Source organism: Hydra vulgaris, chromosome 09, assembly GCF_038396675.1.
Source record: "Hydra vulgaris chromosome 09, alternate assembly HydraT2T_AEP".
Classification (NCBI taxonomy): domain Eukaryota; kingdom Metazoa; phylum Cnidaria; class Hydrozoa; order Anthoathecata; family Hydridae; genus Hydra; species Hydra vulgaris.
In genome coordinates, this window is record NC_088928.1 from 37,537,501 (window position 1) to 37,559,166 (window position 21,666).

Below are 21,666 nucleotides of genomic sequence, written 5' to 3' on the forward strand. Positions count from 1 at the left end.
ATTTTAGTTAATGAGAAGGAAGCTGACATTAAAATTTTAACTCTTAGTGATACATTGATGGATTTGGGGGGAGATTTTGTTCGCTCTTTTGAGGTTTTTTCAAGTCGCGATTTTTTACAGAGCTATTTTCAGTATAGGTTTAATAAAAATAGTTGGCTGTTTAAAAGTATGATACTTCCGCGTGATTTGGTTCTTTTTAATGAAGAATTTGAAAAATGTGATCTCCCTCAACATTGGATTATTAAATCATCTTCAAAGATAACATTAGACATTTCTGTACACGTAACAAGCAAATTTTCTAGAATAGTTCGTATGTGCGAAGTTGGTCCCATAGCTGTGACTAAATGTAAGTAAATTTTACTATTAAATTATACAGTAAGTTTTGTTATATTTTTATATTGTTGCTATACTTTAAAATATTTATTATATTTTTTTTTTTCATTGAATATTTATTATATATATTTTTTGAATATTTAAATATGGCTTCTTTTTTATTATTACTTTGTACTAGTTGTATCAACACAACCTCTCTTTCGGAGTTGTCGTTTCGCTCTTCGTTATTATGTACTTCTTACCCACTCTTCTGTCTTTATTTGCACAATCCCATATATTCGATTGTCGGAAGATAAATCTAGTCAAAACGATTTTATTAATGAATACGACAATGCAGCAACTATTACTGAATCGGCATTAATTCAAGATGACGATATATTTATTGAATTTAAAACAGCGATGAACAAATTGTTGTTACCCGTAAATCCTAAAAGAGGATGGAGTTATTTTGAAGAAGATTTGTTTAAAAAAATTGGTTATTTCAGTAAAATATTGTCAGGTGATTTAAAGTACAATGAAAATAGTCTGGTAATGTTTTCTATCGACTTTATCATCGACGAAAATTTTGAAGCTCGAATGGTCGATATTGACGATGTTTATATCTCACCTGATCAAAAGGTCTTGCTCGGTGCATTTAATCTAGCTCTTGGTTATGATAGCGCTCAGTTTATTAAAGTTGAAATTAGTTAAAAATAGAAAAATTATAATTTAAATATTTTAGCATGTTTTTAAGCGGTTCAAAGTGCGATACTGTCAGCCAATTAGCTTCGATTTAAAGTTATTTTTAATTTCATTAAAATGGCTTTTTTTTAAAAGCTATTTTTCAATAAACTTTTTTAAAATTAAAGGGAGTTTAAACATTTTAGAATCTCAAACTCGTGTTTTTTTTGTTAAGGTAAAAACTCTCTAATTAGGTAGCTTATAACTCAACCTAGGGTCATGGCACCACCTACCGCGACTTTAAGAAAACTTTTAACTTTAAAACTTCTTAACTCCAAAACCATAACAGATTTTTATTTAGGGTTTTCGAATTAATATTTTATACTCAATTATTAACTAAATTATATAATTCGAATTTGAGTAAAGTTATTTTTTTCATGTTATTTTTAATTTTTTGTAAGATCTAGTACGTTTCTTCACCTACCGTGATAAAGCACCACCTACCGTAATCGATTCTGCACCTACCGTGTATGAAAAAAAATCGTATATTTTAATTTTACTTTTATATATTTAAATCAAGAAACAAATACATAAACTTAATACGATTACAAAACAAAGAAGACATTGGTTATAAAATTATCCACCAAAGCTTTATTCTGAATTTAAACTTTTTTCTTTTTAAATTTTTTTTTTAAACATTTTTTTTTTTTTTGTCTTTTATTTTTATTTTCTTTTGTTACAACTTGTTTTCTTTTAGATTTTGTTTTTCTTTTTCTTTCAATTCTTTTTTTCAGCAGCTTTATTTTTACGTTCAGTTTTTTTGATATCTTCTTCTTCCTTTGCATTTTCTCTAGTTATTTGAATCTCTAACCGTTTGGATAAAGTTACAACGCTCGGTAATCGTTCAACTTGTTTCAGCCTTTTTTTCGCGATTGGTTGTTTTGGCCATAAAAGAAAGTCGTGTAATGGGTTTACATCTTTTATTATTTGTTTATTTAAATCTGGTGGATCTGCTGCTGATTTACTTTTACCAGATTCATCAATTATTACGCTTTTTCCAAATTCGCTAACATTACTAGATACGATTTCATTTTGCGTACTGCTAATATCTAAATACGATTCTTTATCGATTTCATTGTTCAATACATTATTGTTGGTTTCTATTAGATTTATGGTTTGTTTGGAGCTATCGTTAAATTTAAGTTTTTTCCAAAAATTAAATAATTCTCTGAAGTCAGTTTTACCTCCCCATTCTTTATTTCCAGTTTTTTCAAATTGTAACAATACTTCGGGTGCAACGTTGTTTCCAAATAAGTTTCCCACGCTATTATGGCTTGAAAGATTCGTTTCATTATTATCAATTCATTTTTCAAATTCAAAAAAATGTGTAAATATGTGGAATTCATTTTAACACGTTGAATTACTTTTTTATAATCAACATTGCTCGCATTAAATGGGTATATTCCTGTCGACCTAAATCCGTTAATAATATTTTTTTTCATACTTGGATCCATAACAAAATTAGTCAACAACATTGGTACATTTTCTTTGCAAATTTAAATTGCCGACAAATGTTCTGCCTTTTTTTTTTCATTTGTCCGAAAACTGACACATTTAATGGTTGTAAGATGTGTGCAGCATTAGGAAACAACGAAATCAAATGAGTTCTTTCCGAAGAGCAATACATGCTGAGCTCTTTAGACAGATGCGAGCGATGTCCATCCATGAACATATATATAGGTAATTGTGTATTAATAGATTTCAAATATGGTACTAACACATTTGTGAAGTACTCATAAATGCATTCGGCGGTCATCCAGACGCTGTCACTCACCAAACAACCAATTCATTCTCTATTTCTTCTCCAAGATATGATTTAAAGCCAGAGTTTTGCCGTTTGGGTTGGCTTTTACCAGATAATTTGTCGCGTAAGGTACTTTCAGGAGCATTAAACTTTTTGCGGACACAAAATTTTTTTCACCTTTATTTAAAGCTCTAAGTGCTGCATGCAGTTGTTCTTCTGAATACAAAAGCTTTTTTCGAATATTTTTTTCTTTTTTTGAACCTTGCATCTTTCTAATCGAATTCATTTCACATAATAAATAAAGTATAAAAAACATATCAAATAAATACTCCCTAGGGTTAAATTACCTTTAATTGGTAATTGAGTTGAACAGAAATATTTTCTTAGAGAGAAAACTTCACAAAATAAAACACATCCCAAAAAATATTTTTATTAGCGGTAAGTGCTAACTATTATAATTTTCGTACTCACCTATCGTGTAAAAGATTAAACAATGTTATACAAAAAATACTACTATTTTTTGATAAAATTTAAAATATTCAATGTTTTTAAAACTATTTCAAACTTTTATCAAAAAAATTATATAAGTTTTGAGCCGTAAAAAAACTAGACAAACTTTTTTTCACTGTTAAAGATTTTCTTAAGAAAGCAATAAAAAATCATTTGCGGGTAAAAAAACATCTCAAATCTTTAAAAATACATCTTTTTAAAAATTATTTATTAGTGAAATAAGTTAGTTTTGTATAAAACAATACTAAAAAATTAAATAAAAAAAAAACAACATAAAAAATTTACTAATTTTTTCAAAAACCACTGTAGGTGCTTCTTCACGGTAGGGGGTGCCATGACCCTAATTTTGAAATTTTGTAAATCGTAGATTATGACGTTTTTGATTTTCAACCGACAATTTTTGATCTTTTTAAAACATGTACTACTAAATTTCCAACCTACTAAATCGTTAACCTACTGTATTTTTGACCTATTGAATTTTCGACCTAATTAATATTTAACCTACTGTATTTTCAATTTTATAACCACGTATTTCCTTAGGTATTTTGTATATTTTGTTGTTGATTTAAGTACGAGCCAAATTTGATCAGCCTTGGCGCAGTGGTTGAAGTGCTGTCTTCAGAATCGCGTGGTATGAGGTTCGACGAATGCTTGGAAAACATATTAATTGTTAATTAAAAAAAAAAAACTTCGTAGTTTAAAAAAACAAAGTTAAAATCACAGTCCAGATAATCGGTTAAAAATTAATTTATCTCTAATCTAATCTAAATTTATATCTAATAATTAAAAATGTAAATCTATAAAATAGGTCGAAAAATAAATTGGTTAAAAACGAAAGCGTCAAAAATCGGTTGAAAATAAAAAAGACTATAATCGGTTGAAAACAATTTAGGCCTCAGTAGGTTATCTAAAAATTAGTTCCACTTTTTAGTAGATGCTCTTTTTGTAGAACAACTTAGTAGGCCGAGATTTCTGTAGGTCTAATTATCTAACACGCCTAATTATACTTAAATGAAACTACTCTCAGGTGTTTAATATATTATGACTTAATGAGTACCTAATTTAAAGGTGTTTATAAAATCTTATAATTTTTTCCATGTTAAAAAAATGCGTTGGAACAGGTGAATTTTAAATTTTTATGTATTCAAGATAGCATCCAGGCACAATGCAAACTCGAAGTTTCTATATGTTCATGATGGTGTCAAATAAGGAATTTCTTAAATTTTTCTTTTCTCAAGAAAGCAATCTTCCTAAACATACATTGAGAAGCAAATATATTAGGGTGTTTTTGTGAAAAATGGCGTGAAATGTTGCTGAGTTTTATTCTCTTAAATATTTAAAAAAAGAAAAAAATCCAACCTTTACCTCGGTGTTTGAACTCTAAAATTTAGCTCGGTTCAAATTAAAATATTTCAAAACTACTTTTAATTTGCTCAAAAAATCGATATACTCAACGTAGTTAAGGCGAGCTTAAATCGAAATTTTTTGTAAAAATCTAATTTTTGACAAAATATAACTTAGGCGTGATTAAAAATGGAATTAAATAAATGAAAAATTATTTTTGTTTAATACAACTACTTCTGCTTGTGTTCTAAAAAAATTTCTTAAAGATTTTTTCGTTTAAACAGAATTTAACAGTTTTATAAAGACTTAAACTTCTTAAGGATTTTGCTCCGTTGGTTTGTTTCAAATTATTTTAAATAAAATTAATAAACGTCCTTAATTTGGACATGTTAATAGATCAAAAGAGCTAGAACTTTTTCAAAATCCATAAGTTTCCTTATAAAAACATGTTTGTTTTTTTACTCAAAATTGTAATGTTCTCCAATTAATGACTAAAAGTAAACAAAAATAATTATATGTAAGTAGTATTAGCTCTTTTTATTTCCTTGACGAGTACTCTATTGTTTAAATGTCTTGACGAGTACTCTATTGTTTAAATGTCTTGACGAGTACTCTATTGTTTAAATGTCTTTGCAATAGTTAATATAGTTTCAGCAGTCCTCACTTAAATATAGTATTCAAGAACTTGAGATTTTACAAGTCTGAAAATTAAAGTTAAAGTTAATATTCTATACACAATAGCGAAAATAATTTATTTTAAAAAAAATGTTCACCACAAACGGTTTGCATTTTCGAAATCACCTTACTTTATACAATTACAATCTAAATTTTGAAAATATTCTGTCAACGTCTTTCAAAAAAGAAACGAGCAGGTCGTGGATTTTTATTGTTCAAGGTAGGTAACTTCCAAAGATGGTACAAACTTTAAGTTTTTTTATATTGATACTGGTATTGAATAAGAATGTTTTACAAAAAATTATAGTGATAAGAGCCTGGGAACAATATATATCTGAAAAATCGGAACCCACTGTCCCAAATAAGGAATGAAGAAAAATAAAACTTTTTTTAGTAGAGTCTTAAAATAAGTTAAATTCATCGGAAAAATTAATTTATCTAAAAAAAATTTTGTATTGTTCAAAAATGGCGACCAAGGAAAGTTTGAAATCCCTTCCATTTGAGGAGGTTTTCAACTTTATGAGGTCACAAATTTTGAACGTTAAAATATTTTTTTACTAAATTAGAATTTTACAGATGAATTTTAGTCGCATTCATAATGGTATAGTTTTAAGTGCGGTTATTACCCGGTTCCCTAACAAACATTTGGGCTTTGGGAACCTAATTTTTTGGTAAATTTTAAATAATACATTAATTACGGTAAATAACGTTTATATTACAGATTAAATGTATAAACAATATTCCTCTGTTTTGTATACTTCCTTGTGGTATACCACGAGAAAATTTATAAATAGATGTTATGAACATATTTTTATTTGCTGCAGCAGTAAAAAAGTACATTTAAAAATTGATTAGTATTGTTGATATAGTTTCAAAATTCCAAATATTAAAAAATCTCATAAATTTAATAGAGTCAGTCTGTCTAGTTTGTTTTTCAAAAGGATCAGGAATGACAGAAGTTAATACATAAGTTTTTTTTAAAATCATTTGATTTGAACAATGAAAATTTTCCTAATGGCATTTGTACTAAATTTTAAAAAGCATTAGAAAGACTTGAAAAAGGAGATAAAAACATTATTCTGACTAACCGTATGAATTCTCAAAAGTCAGTTAAAATTTATAAGTATTAACATTTAAAACCAGTCTGTGTTTGTGACACCTGTGAAATTGCTTGAACAACAATTACCCCAGAGAGAGAATCAAGTTAAGAAGAGTAAAATCATCATCACCTGGAACAATAAAAATATGTAAAAGGTGCAGGGTTGTAAGTAGAAGAGGATTCCCCGACCTTGCACTCTCACAAAGAGAAAAGAAAGTTTATTAGAAGAACTTGACAAAGGTAGGGCGAACCTTTTATTCTCGATTTAATATTTCAAACTTGAAATTTAGAAATTTATATAAAATATTTGAAATGTAAAAACTGAAAACATGGATGTAAATTTTTTTTGATATTAAAATACACTAAGTGTCAAACTTCAATCCTCAAAAGTATTGAAAAGAAAATTTGAAGAGGAGGGAACAAAAATCAGCCATTGCCGTTGAACAATCGAAGAGCTCTGCAAAAGCGCTTTCTAGTTGAAAAAATCCCAATTTTGGAAATAAACAAATTTCAAAACACTTGTGTGTTTATATTTAAAATATTTAAAAGCTGGATGAGAAGAGACTTATTTGAAAGCAATCTAAGAAGGAAATTAAGTGAAGAAAATAGATTTTAAATGATTATTTTGGCGTTAAAGAAAATTAAATTATTGAAAAAGATTCAAGACAATTGGCTATTGCAGACATGTAGTCAAGATAGTAAAAGTTAAGACTAAGACCATGGCATTTGGCCTCAAGACCAAGACTAAGGCTTAAAACTTCAAAACCAATACCAAGACCAAGACATCAAAAATTCAACCCAAGACTCAGACCAAAAATTTAAAAAATTTTATAAGAATAAGATCAAAACTTATATTTTTAGAAGTTCAACACAATAAGACACATGGTCAAACATGTATGTTTACTATTAGGCCTTTAGCTGATGTATCGTTTTACCATTTATACTAAAATATTTATTATCTACAATAGATAACTTTAACAATAACAGAAAACTAACTGGTTTCTTGTAATGTTAAAAATAAAATGTACCAATAAGAAATTACGTAAAATCATCACATCGTGCAACTAAGAATAGCGCACATATAGCAAACAAGCAGGTTTTTTTTAATCATAATTACATTAGCCACATATTATAGTTACAAAAAAAATTCAAATTAAAGTTTAAATATTTATTTTTATTTTTTTATTATTTAACTTTTATTTTGCTGATTAAACAATATTATAATTTTTCATATAAAATAAATAACATCGTAAATATCGTAAACAATCTTTATAAAAAACGTTTTTAATCTTTTTAATTTATAATATATATATACAGTTATAATCAGTCAGGGACTCAAAGAAGGTAAGGGTGATGCGTTTATCATCACAACCTTTTCATAGAGCCCCTTGAGTCACTCATTAAAATCAAAATAAAAAAGCACTTTTATTTTTAAAGTAAAATAAAAATTTTTTAAAAACTCATTTTTTTTTTGTGTCAAAAATTGAAAACAAAAAAAAAACAAAAAAAATTAAAACACATAAGAAGAAAAAAATAAATAATAAATAAAAAGAAAAAATACAAAAAAAAATCTGAAAACAAATACTGTAAACTATAATATATATGTCAGGAATTAAGGAGATGCATTTTTAGTTTGTTGTTTAAACGATGAAATGCTTTTTAGGTCTGTAATATTTTTATTTTGGAAACGATTCCATATTGATGGACCACGGTTTGTAATTAGAAAACTTGACTGCTGTGATTTAATTTTTTCTAATTGATAGTCGTTCCTGGTATTTGAACGCAGATTATATTTTTCGAGAAAATGATATCAGAAAGTGATGTTGAAAAAACGCTTGGTAGAAGATTGTTTTTATACTTATACATAAAAATTAATATCTGTAATGTGTTAAGTTTCTCAATATCTAGAACCATCATGTTTTTCATCACTGGGGCCGGGTTTACTAACCTATTTAATTTCAGTACTTTATGAAAGAAATAAAACAGTTCAGTTGATTATATAACACGTTAATCTTAGTAGTGACAATTAATAATTACTGATCCATTGTATTGATATTTTTTGTAAAGATAAGAAAGTACAAGACATTAAAGATACGAGACTAAGACAAAGATCGATACTCCAGGCTTTCAATACCAAGACCAAGACTACAAGCTTTAAGGTGGTCCTACACTCATAAAAGCTTATTTTTATAAAAAAAAAACTTTTTTTTTAAAAGCTTATTTTATTTATTCATCACTTGTGAATAGTCTCTGATTATACTGGATTGTCAACAAACTCTATTAAAAAAGATATTAGCTGTTATATTTAGGTATCTTAAAAAAGTATCCTTAGAAACGCCCATAGCAACCACATTTTGAGTTATTTTTAGGGTAATAACTAGTCAAAATATCTTTTTTATTGTTAAAAATTGATGTGAATATAAAACCTCGTTTTGGTTATACGCAACTAAAAGTCATAAGTTATAAAACAGCCTGTACAAGTTGTTCGTAAATGAGAAAAGTGCTGTCAATTTTAGGAGCTTTTGGATATTTATATTTGTTTATATTGCAACCCCTTTGTATTGGTACCAAACGAATTATATTTAAAATTATGGCTAAGGGGAATAAGAAAATTTTTAACAGGAAAACAAAAGAGAACGAATCACCATCTTCACAACAAATCTGTCATATGCAATGATGACAAACAAAACAAAGAAGTTGAAATTGATATATCAAATACTGTTGATGATGTAAATTTTTCTTCTGACACAGAAAGTGAGTCTTCACAATCACATGTAGAGGAGAATAATAACGTTGATAAATTTGATTATTTTATTTTAATAAACTTCAAGATTTTTAAAACTGTTATAGAAAAATTTGGGAAATGCTTTACTTGCAACAAAAACATACAAGTTATTGACAATTTAAAATCTCGAAAGGGGTTAGCCCATTCTTTAGAAATACACTGTGAATATTGTTTAAACAGAGAGCTATTTTTTACCTCAAAACCCTGTGAATATATTAGTAAAGAGCAAGGTTCAAAAATGAAGGAGCCGTTTGATATAAATATTAGAAGGATTATTGCCTCACGAGAGATTGGTGTTGGTTTTGAAACCATGGAAAGATTTTTTTCTTGCTTGAACGTATTTAGTATCACAAACAATTTTTATCATCGTCACACTCAAGGTTCTATAAAGGAAGCATATCATACAGCAGCTGGTGAAAGCATGCTAAAATCTGCTAAAAGCTTCCATTCTAATTCTGAATGCCCAAATCAAAAACGTGTTACTGTTGATGGAACCTGGCAAACCCGAGGATATTCCTCCCTTAATAGAGTAGTAACAACAATACAGTAGTAACAAACAAAGTAAAAACAACAATGGAGTAGCAACAACAAGTACTTTCAAAATTTTGCCATGGCTGTGTTTCTCGGGAAAATAAAAAGTCAACTCCAGAATATGCAGAATGGTTTGCAAATCATCAATGCACTATTAACCATGTTGGTTCTTCGGGTGCTATGGAATCTGCTGGGGCGGTCAAAATATTCAATCGCTCAATAGAAAAAAATAACCTGATTTATAATGAATACTTAGGAGATGGTGACACTTCCTCCTTTAAAGATGTAATTTAAAGCGACCCTTACAAAGATTTGAACATTAAAATCACAAAATTGGAATGTATTGGCTATGTACAGAAGAGAATGGGTACTAGACTTCGTAAGGTTGTTAAGACTTACAAAGGAACAAACACACCACTCCATGGAAGAGGAAAGTTAACTAAATCTGTGATCAATTCTATGCAGAACTTCTATGGCCTAGCCATTATCATTTAGACAGAGTTCATGGTGTAAATACTTATGTAGAGCAAGTGAATCTTTCTGTTGCAGTCTTTAAAATTTTGAAACCAACTTTTACTGATTTATCTTCAGATGATTTACTAAAAAAATGTCTTCATGGTAAGACCCAAAACGCCAACGAGGCACTCAACCAGATTATTTTAAGACGCTGCCCAAAAAATATTTTTGTGGGTAGAGTGGTCTTAGAGTCTGCAGTTAATTCATCTGTTATTGAATTTAATGAAGGGCCTAATGGAATCCTCTCTGTACTAAATAAATTTCATCTAACAGGATATGTTACTCCTATGAAACTTAATGAAAAGAAGAAGGAAACTATAAAGCGGTCTCTTCAAAAGTCCACTGATCATGTCAAAAAGTGAAGAAAACAACTAAGAACAATTAAAAAGGGTTACTTAGACAAAGAGGATGAAGAAAAAAACTCGAAATATATTCCTGGAGGATTTTGATATGTTTTTTGTGAACTTTTGGTTTTATTCTTTTGTTTTATATATTTGTCGTTTTCTCAGAATAAAGTTTTGCTTTGAATAAAAATCTTTAAAACATGATAACTTTGGACTCGTTTAAGCTTTTTATCTAATTTTTTTTTTGATTTTTCACATAATTAAAAAGGATCCGGATGAGAGATGGATATATAAAAAAAATAAGGAAAGTACTTTTTATGAGACTAATGTTGGCCATTTGTCCACCAATTTTTCTGTTTGTTTCAAATCTTGTAACTTTTTATATACTGTGAATAATATAAAATGCTTCTCTCATCCGGATTAATATAACTCAATGAGTATATACACCAATTTTCAGCTTGATATGATAAGTATTTTGATTGCTAGCTTGTCACAAAAAATGCTAGTTTTTTTATTCATTTTTAAAATAATTGGCTAATCGAGACATTTATTTTTAAAGTTGATTTTTGTAAATAGTTTATAGAACCACATTTTTGGTGAAAAAATTAAATCGAAAACTCTTTGCTTTCAAAAGTTAGCCTTTTCTGTGGAGGACCACCTTAAGACCCAGACAGTTAAATCTCGAGATGTCTCGAGACCAAGACTCAAATCTTGAGATCTGCATCTCTGGTTTATTGTAAAACCATTAAAGAATTTGTGAGACAGTAATTATGATTACCATTATGAAAAGTTATTACCTTGTAGTTGACAACCCCTTCAAATAGAGAGGGTTTTAAACTTTCCTTGGTCGCCATTTTTAAATGATACAAATATTTTTTAGATAAGTTATTTTTTCCAATGAATTTCAATCTATTTTAAGATTCTACATAAAAAGAAATCTTTTATCTTTTTTTTACATTTGGTACAGTGGGTCACGATTTTTCAGATGTATATAGTTTCCAAACTCCTATCACTGTAATTTTTTGCTAAACATTCTTACTTAGTACCAGTATCAATATACAAAATTTAAAGTTTACGCTATCTCTGGAAACCTTGAACACCAAATATTATTTATCAGCTAGGCAAACTCTTAAGTATCTTTTTTATTCAAAATGGCGCATACATTTAAAGAGAGATTTATATCGAAAACCTTAAACTTCAGAAAAAGGGAATTAAAAACGGGGTCTAACACATGGAAAATGTTTTATTTGGAAAAAAATTTACCAGAAACTTGGGTCTAATTAAATTTAAGTTTTTTTTGAAGTTAGCAATATTTTTGGATGGGGTAATGTGGATCTCTATGTCAATGTGTTTTGTGCCATCAAGAATCTAATGCTTATACAACAATAAATACCTTTAAAATGAAAATTATTATAAATTAGCAGTCTGACTATGTTTTTGGATTCATTTTTCTAGAATTATGTTGCTATGGATTCCTTTAAATGATCATTAAAGATGTAATGATATCATGCTTTCAATTAAAACTAGTAGATAACGCAGTGTTGTTTTATGTAAGAGTCGTATTGTGAAACGAGTTCAATTTATTATTAAGTTATGGGCAAGGCCCATATGTAAATATCTTAATACACAAAACTTGTAAATTTTTTTTACGGCTAACCTAATAACAATAACTAAAAAAAAGAAGCTAAATAACTAAAAAAAAGTAAAAAACAGTGACGGATTCAGGATTTTTTGGGGTTTCAGATTACTATCTTCCAAACTAAGAGCCAACTCTAAACATTTCTATATTTATACCTATGTCAAATAATGATGCATTGCATAAAAGTTGCGATGATGGGAGGCTGGGAACAAAAAAGTCCATTAACCTCATCCCTTTCCCCCTCCAAATGTGAGGGACAGCAAGTTAATAAAATATTGTGCTATTCTTAACTAGACTTAAAATCATCGATAAATTTTAAGTTTCATAGTATTATCTCTCAGCGTTCAAAAATTATGACTATATAAAGTTAAAACCCCCCTCAATTTGAGTGGGTTACAAATTTTATATGGTCATAATTTTTGAACGCTGAGAGATAATACTATGAAACTTAAAAATTATCAATGAATATAAGTCTACTTGAGAATACTACAAAAAATGTTTTATCATTTATATTTATTTATAAATAATTTTTATTGAAGTTAAATGGCTTTTTCTTTCCCAGCCTCCAATCATCGCAATTTTTTGCAAATCATTATTTGACATAAGTACAAACATACAAACGTTTGGAGTTTTCTCCATGTCTGGAAGTTAGCTATATCAAACACTACAAAATCCTGGATCCGTCACTGCTAAAAAATAAAAATGCCATATAACTTAAAAATCCCAGCTAAATAAATAACTACAAACAACAATAACAACAAAAAAAACAACCATGGCAACAACTAAAAAGTAAAACAAAGTTAAAACGTTATAAATCACCACTAAAATAAAAAACTAGCCAGGGTTTCCACTGCTCTATCAACATTATTTAAAGTTTGGTTGTATTTATCATATACCAAACGTATTTATTGCACCAAAGCCACCTCTCAAAAGTTTTTAAATATACTTTATTATAATATAAAGTTAAATTGAAACACTTGTAAATATTTAACTATAATTTTTTTCTTTCCAGTTAACATAATTTACGCCATTTTGGTTAGTTAATTGTCTAGATTTTAAATCGTTTGTTAAACTATTGCAAAATATTTAAACGGAAAACCTCTTTAGCTAAATGTGCCTTAATTGCTAACTACAGCTGAAAGTTGTACCTTTATTATTTATTTTTTTACAACACACTGCAGTTAGCTTCTAAAAAGTTTGAAAGTTTGTATAACATCTTCTAAAAAACTTTTCAAAAATTCTGCATTTGATTGAGAAAAAAAATCATTTACATGATCTTTTTAGCATTAGTTATATTTTTCACTTAAAAATACAAATAGTGCTCACAAAAAAAAATTAATGGCTGAAATGAATTTAGCAGTATAGCTAAGCCCCAATTAAAAAACGCATTTTTTAATCCAACCACACATTAATGTATATAAGAAAGACAACTGTGAAAAATAAAGAGGTAGGGGGGGGGGAATAAAGAAAACAAAAATGAATTAAAAAAGTAAAAATAAAATAAATAGTAATCAAGAAGTTCTAAAATATTTATGAACATTAATATACACAATTTTTTGAATAATAATAAGAGTATTTCATAAGTAGCATAGAAAAAAATCTATCGAGTATTGTTGTTATAATAATATCTATTTTTGTTTGATTGATTTAAAATATTTAAAATCGGATTTTTGAAACTCATAAATAATAATTGAGTCACGTTATACAGAAAGCTACCAACCCACACTTTTAAGATAAATTAGTTAGAAATTTATTTTGATGGTTTCAAAATACTGCGTTTGTAATAAAATCTTAAATAAAGTTGTTTCTCAATAATTGATGAACAAATTTATTTAAGATTTTATTACTAATGGAGAATTTCAAAACCAACAAAATTTCTAATCTATTTTAAAACCAAGTATGAGTGGGTTGGTAGCTTTCTGTATAACATGACTCAATTGTTTTGATTCATTTTAAAACTGCTCTCGTGTATCTTTCTTTTGTTAACAATATATAGGAACTTTTTCCACAAAAAAGATTTATGTGAAACGAACCGCACCCCTAGCAAATCATACTACGGGCCGGTCAAATACAATCAAAGTTGGTTTGCCAAATTGTCCTCTCATAAAGTCTTAGTATAACGGTAGGCAGAAGATAGTATGGCTCAAAATAAGGTCTTGAGTTTTCAAAAATAAAACGCAGACCAGATATCATTCTGTTTATAGGAGAAATGTGAGTGCTGCAACATCGACTGATTTATACCTGCCTCGATCCAAACCCTCACTCAATGTAGAAACATCCCCTTGCATGTTTTACCTAAATCAGTCGATGTGAGTTATGCAACATCGACTGATTTATACCTGCCTCAATCCAAACCCTCAGTCAATGAAAAGCATCCCCTTGCATGTTTTACCTAAATCAGTCGGTGTAGTAGCGCTCCCTTATATGTTTTCCTTATATCAATGTCTGTCTGGTCTGCAAAACCTCTTTTTGAGCCATTACATTCTGCTTACCTAGTATAACAAGCTATTACAAAATACTTTCTTACAAATTCAAATAAATTTGAATTTATAAGAAAGTATAATTTGTACTAGACGATACTTCGTCTGACTTCCCAAAGTTCACGGGAAAAAAAGTCAGAACCAATATCGTCTAAACTTGTACTTACCGACTGTAACTTATATCTTAAAAACGAGTTTTGAGTTGATGATAAAAAGTAAGAAAACAAATTTCACCATATTCTCCGCTTTTAATTGGATGACACACTTTGAGACTATTTCATTAAAATTTTTTTCAAAGTGTGTCGTATTTTGAACAGGATGCTTGGAAGTATTAAAGTTAAAGATTTTAACCAAAATGCCGCAATAATTTATTGTCGATAATATTTGTCATTGTAACGTCAGATGTATTAAAGTTGGTGACACTTATATCACCAAGCAACGTTTAATAAAGTTGCACTATAAGTTTACTTTACCACAATGAGTTTACTATAAAGTAAAACATTGTAAATTAAAGTTTCGTATTTTCACTAAAATGGGTTTACCTTTTTAAAGTTTTTTGCCTCAGAAAGTTTAACCTCAATTCAATTATTACGACAACGACAGTTATGAAATTAATTAGATTTACAATATTGTTTTTACTTTGTTTAAAAATTTTTATATGATACGCACAAGATAATGACATAAAGGATATATTTGCATTGCTTTGATCATCCATCATTTTAAGTGAAATCATTTTCTAAGTTATTTGAACAGGTGGCATTTCTTAATACAAATGAAAAACATTCTTTAATATAAATAAGAAACATTCCTTAATATAAATAAGAAAACTAAATATAAAAGAAGAGATCTTTTTTGCCCGTAAAAGTCAAAAAACATTTTCTATAAAATCTCATTTATAAATACAATATGTACATTTCACATCACAAACAACAGATGTCGCAAAATAAACTAAAAAAAAAACACTATAAAATCGCACTACTGTATTAGTGGAACAAAAAAATCAACAACAAAAAAATAATCAAAAAAGAACATCTTTAAAAACATTAAATTTTTTTGCATATACTAGGATATATTATATAATTTTAATAAATATATCTATAAATAGTAGTAAATATATATTACATAACTGCTAAATAAAATCTCATTTAAAACTTCTAACATATACCATTTAAAAACGGATTAGTTCAAATAACCATAATATTTGACATTCCTTAAAAATCTATGCAAATATCTGCTCCTCATCAAAAAGCTGAAGCTCTTTAACATCCGGGGATTCAGGAGAATCTAAGGTTCTGTTCTTACGTCGTAAGGCGTAGCTTATTGGTGGCTTTTCGTCATCAGGTATTTCTTTAACTTCAATCTTACTTTTTGCCTCATCAACAACAACAAATGGGGAGCAATTAGGAACAACTTGTTCTAAACATTTCAAAATAAAACTGAAAAGCCAGGTTAAAGGGGATTTCAAGAGAAAATATCATCAGGGAGATAATATTAAACATTATCAGGAAGATAATATTAAATATTATCGGGAAGATAATATTAAATATTATCAGGAAGATAATATTAAATTTTATCAGGAAGATAATATTAAATCTTATCAGGAAGATAATATTAAATTTTATCAAGAAGATAGTATTAAATTTTATCAGGAAAATAATATTAAATATTATCAGGGAAAAGCAAAATCCTGAGTAGCTAACGAAACATTTTGCGTTTTATAAGGACATATTGATCTTTTCTAAACAATTAAAGAAACCATAAAAAACTGACATCAAATAAAACAAAAATTGTTGCACACTCACACATATATATACAAACTGTATATACATGTTTAAAATTGGTGGACAATTCTGATGGTTTCCAAACTTGCCCAAGTTTGCACTTAAAGAGGGTAGAACTTATGAGTTACAAAATTTATTATTCCTAAATTAAATTTACCTTCCCAGGGCTCTAGACACTACAATCGAGGGGGCTATCCATTTTTTAAATTTTTATATTTTAAAACTCTCTATCTTAGTCCTAAACTCCAAAACAAAGCCTCTGCTCAGTGAAACAGGTTAAAATACAAACCTTATTAAAAATTATTAAAAAAACTTAAACTTGGCTAAAACTAACCCAAAACATATCTTAAAACACAACATTTTCTGAAAATAATTTTTTAAAAAGTTTAGTTCTATAACAAGTTTAGGGCTCATCAATGCTAACAAGCCGCAAATAGGGACTGAAAAAACTCAATGACTGACAAATACAATATAAATACAACTACAAACTTATATAAATATAACCAACATTTTCCATAGAATACGAAATTGGAAATTACCTGATGAAGGTGTTTTTGAAAATACTATTTCTTTATACAAATTAGATAAACTTGGCGTTGATAAAAGTTGATCAGCTATTTCTCTTTGAGGAACAACTGAGTTATTGATTGATGGTGAGGCCTCATAATTGACTTGAACTTTTTTCTCTTAAAAAACAGATTAAAATTATTATATTTATCACAACAAAGCATGTAGTTGTATATTATATATGTTATATATTACAATTATTACATTTATCACAACTAAAATTTAATTTTAAAAATATAGATAAAACTAATTCTAAAAATATAGATAGAATTCATTTCATATACTTTTTAAACAGCATCTTTTTAAAAAAATAGTATCTTGATGCCTTTACATTTAAATAACATAGATCTAAAGACCATTATAGATGAAACTCAATGTCAATCTTAAAATACTCAAGCTTTTTCAAAAGTATATTATTTTGTGATATTTAAATACTTTTAAAATTTTTATTTGAAATTTTTTTTTTAATTGACCATCACCAATTTAAAATACTAACTTTAAATAGGTAAAGTTTTATTATAATTGTTTATGCGACACAATGATCACAAAAAGGTGACCAATAAAGCTGTCCAGTTAGGTAGACCTGAGAGATGTGATAATAGAAGCAGATTGCAGATGATGTCATTGGGTGAAAATCAGCAATGAATGTTATTACTGTTTAATAAGAATGAAATTTTACTGCTCAGGGGGAGGGGGAACCATAACTCACATTCTAATCATCCTTACTAATGGCCTATGAGTTAGCAAGTCTATAAAAATCTGCTGTAATAAGTACTTGCATGACTAAAAATTTCATACAATAAAAGCCAATAAAATAAACTAAATAAATAAAATTGTAAGATAAATAATATTTAATGATAGTTCGGATCATATAAAAAGAAAAATAGATAATATGTCAATCTGTTTCAAACTCTGAATCCTTGGTTTACAATGCAGCGCTCTAATCCACCATGCTTGGTGACGATATGTTTATGCCAAAAAAATGTTGTTAATAAATGTAGCAACTCATGGTCTAAACACTAGACTATAATAAATCAACTGATTACCACCTGTGTTACAGCAGGATAGAGATGCAACTGAATATTGTTAATATTGAAAATATACAATATAAACCTAAAAAAGCTAAAAATCATGGGTGTAAGAGGTAAAAATAATGAATGTAAAAAAATTGATGCTCTTATAACTAATTAGAATTAAGTAGTTGATGAATGGTGATCACTCTCCTCAGGAATGCACTGCAATCATCAATGACCTTTTTTGGGAGCTCTAGATCTGCACTAATGCGACTTGCCAGGACCGCTTTATATTGACAGATAACACTGCCTGCACTCAGAAATCTTTTATAAAGTTATGGCTACACCCACGACATTCCTTCTGATGCAACACAATAATAGCTTATATGTAATACAATTATTTACACTATTTTCAACACCCCTTGATCTCTAGATCCCAAAGTCTGCATAGTTCAAATCTTCTGAGATTCAAGTTGACATCCGACACGTGTCACAGAAATCCATTGATTTCTACCTAAACTTCTCATCCTACATTTGAGACTCTTCCTATATTCCATTCGCTTGTACATTTTGAGTAAGGTGGTTTTCACAAATACTTCTTGTCCTTGTCTATAGCTGTGGAGAACTTCCTAGTTAGTTTTGGCAGAAATTGTGCGTGGTTTCCACTCATAAAATACAACTTTGTAGGAGAGTAGTGTTTCCTCACCATTTGTTCTGGGAGCCATGTTATACCAACATACCATTTTTTTACTGCCACTTCTGGCTGCTATACACTTGATTGAACAATGATGACTTTCAACCATTCCATTCCTAGATGGCCTGTAAGCGCAACGAAACAGGATGGATACTCCCCATTCTGTGCATAGTTCACCAAAGAGTTTTGAGTCCTCTTTCTTGGAATATTTCATCTAAATGGAAGCACACTGTGTAGTAGCTTTATCCAAATTACAAACTTGCTCCTTTGCCACAGTCAATAAAGGATAAATAAATCTCTGATTTATAGTGGGTTACCGCAATAGCTAAATGGTGCCAGCTCTTTCCAACTTCAAGACCTTGTTCTTCCCATCTAATTGGTGCAGGATCCACCAATAAACATCTTTTGCAACGTTTTATGACTGATTCAACATCTTTTCTACAAACTTTCTCCTTTGGCTATGTCTATTTCATCAGACAAAGGGTTCAATTGACTCCAAAGTGATAAAGATTTTAAAACAACTTCACTTCAAGTGGAACAACATTTGCTGTCATTGCAGAATGGCTTGAATGCAGCCAGTTCTGTTGTACCCTCCTATAAGCGTCAGCTTTATTTTCTGCTGACTTTACCAGAAATAGTTTTATTGGTATACTTCACTCTTTCACAAGGTCTTCAATTAACGAAAACCAGCAACAGACAAGGATAATTAATGAGTTCAACCAGTTGATAACAGTAGCCAAATCACTCTTTATGGTAATACATTCAAATTCCCATTTTGTTGCTAGATTAAGTTCTTTTATCATAGCTTCTAACTCTGCAAGATTAATGTGAGCCACATCGTCTTGTTTCCTCAGCCATGAACAGTCTTCTACTATTTCCGCAGCCACTTTCAAAACTATGCCAGCAGCTAAACTACTTGTATCGGACTACACTGTTGCTTCAGAAGTGTTTTTGATGCTCCAGGACCTATAAACGGGACCTTCCTTTGCAAGTCTTTCCTTTAAACTGCTTACAAATTTGACAACAGCTTACCAAAGAGTCCCATCACTAACTACTTAACATCCCTTTTTGCAAGAAGGGTGGAACCAGTTTGATATCAGAAAATGTCTGGTCAGCTGTTTGCACCAAGAAAAGATTTGTTGATGTGTCATTTTTTCTTTAGGAGTTGAGGAATTTTAGTCTTTAGAAATGTTGTTACGTTTCCTATGGACTTGGTTGCATTGTTTGTACACTCACAATCCAAGCGCACAACCACCAACAAGTTTTTCCAGCAACTTTAAATCTAAGCCATACTTTTTTAAGAGCTCTTGAACCCTGCAACTTGACACTATGTTAATATTGATGATGATGTCATCAATAAATGATTATGTTCTAGACTCGACAACTTTGTCTAAAGACAATAACTTTCTTAAAATTTTGGTCATTATTCTGGGTGCCACATTCAAACCAAAATACAATCTTGTAAGACAGTAACGCTGTCCTTCATACTCCACAACTTGGTATTTCCATAATGCTTTTTTAACACGAATCTGCAGGTATGCTTTCCTTTATTTCCTTTAAATCAATTATCTCAAGATTTTCTCCCAACTTTCTCCAGCTGCGAAGTTTGGTAACAATCTGGTGTTTTACTTCAATTGACTTCCTACCTTTTCTCTTGCTGATTTGACATTTATTATGTATACAATATCACGACTTAAAATTGATTTGGAGCATCCAGTGTCCAATAATGCTTTAGTTTTTCTTCCATTGACACATACACATAGAAATGGCTGTTTCAAACTTTGTTGGAATCTGCTTGCACAAAAACAGGTGGCCTCCCTTACATGTTTTGTGAGTTTGTACAACATTGTACATAGAACTAATAATACTAATCATTGAGAAATAAGTAGGTTTTTGAATCAGAAACTCAAATAACTTTTCGATTATTATACTGAATGTTTTCAGAAATTTTCTGAAACAAGATCTTCAAAATCGTGTAGTTAAAAATTTGAGCAGGTTCTCGTCCACAGACTTACCTAGTGGTCCCTCAATAATAGTTATAGAATATTTTGGTATCTTATAACAAATTAAATTTCTATTTCAAAATATTTTTACTAAACTTTTAAGTTCGGTTTGGTAATGGAATCAAATAATGATACAAAAATTTAATAAGGTGTGTTGTTAAACCATCACTTACATCTACACTTACTCTAAGATACATTTATAAAAGAAATAGACATAATATATGCAATCCCATATATAATCCAAATAATAATGCAATCCCAACCATAGTGTTTTTAACAAATTTACATACATGAAACATGTTACATCATAAATTTTTTTAAAATTTTAAAAATTGATTATACCTTTAAAGTACTGTATTGAAGCACTTTTCAATCATATAAAACAACCTATTATTTATTTAACTTAAACTTCATATCACATACCTATATTAAGTTAAAAAAACTCACGCCATATTGTCTTTTTCATATCAATATCAGGAACATATGGTGGTGGAGAAAAACAACACCTAGATAATGGAGGTGATGTGGGTACATGTTGACATGCTGGAGAAAATGCTGGCCATTGTACTGCATTATCATCTGAAAATTGCATCTCTTTTAAACACACAATTATACTATAAAACAATATTACGGGTATATATGCTGCCTTTAAATATCATGGAAATCAATTGTAGACATTTAATTGCAGTTATGGAAAATAAAAATAAAAAAATTTATTTATTTTAACAATTCAAGCAAGCTTTAATAAAATTATGATAATAAAAAAAAAACAATAAACACAAAATCTGAAGGAATTTTATATCGAGTTTATTTCATCTCATATAATGTCACAGCTGATTTACTTGGGAATTTGACATTATGATTGTACAAGTAAAACTAGTAGTATGC

At 28.9% G+C, this 21,666-nt stretch overlaps 2 protein-coding genes across 2 annotated transcripts in view; one reads left to right on the top strand and one right to left on the bottom strand.

Annotated features, from left to right (window-relative positions):
* Window positions 1–1,046, top strand: part of LOC100201735 (uncharacterized) — a 31,384-nt gene extending 30,338 nt beyond the window's left edge. Inside the window, exons 3-4 of the mRNA XM_065805591.1 lie at window positions 1–346; window positions 512–1,046. The exon at window positions 1–346 is cut by the window's left edge and continues 579 nt beyond it. Coding sequence (XP_065661663.1) covers window positions 1–346; window positions 512–1,023 — 858 coding nt within the window. The 3' untranslated portion in view covers window positions 1,024–1,046. The remainder of the gene's footprint in view (window positions 347–511) is intronic.
* A 14,508-nt stretch (window positions 1,047–15,554) lies between these two features.
* On the bottom strand, window positions 15,555–21,428 carry LOC101238637 (uncharacterized). Its single transcript, XM_065805592.1, has 3 exons — window positions 21,226–21,428; window positions 17,041–17,187; window positions 15,555–16,136 (listed from the first exon to the last, which is right to left on the bottom strand). The coding sequence occupies exons 1-3, from the start codon at window positions 21,368–21,370 to the stop codon at window positions 15,940–15,942; spliced, it is 489 nt and encodes a 162-aa protein (XP_065661664.1). The 5' UTR covers window positions 21,371–21,428; the 3' UTR covers window positions 15,555–15,939.
* Between the last annotated feature and the right edge of the window lie 238 nt (window positions 21,429–21,666).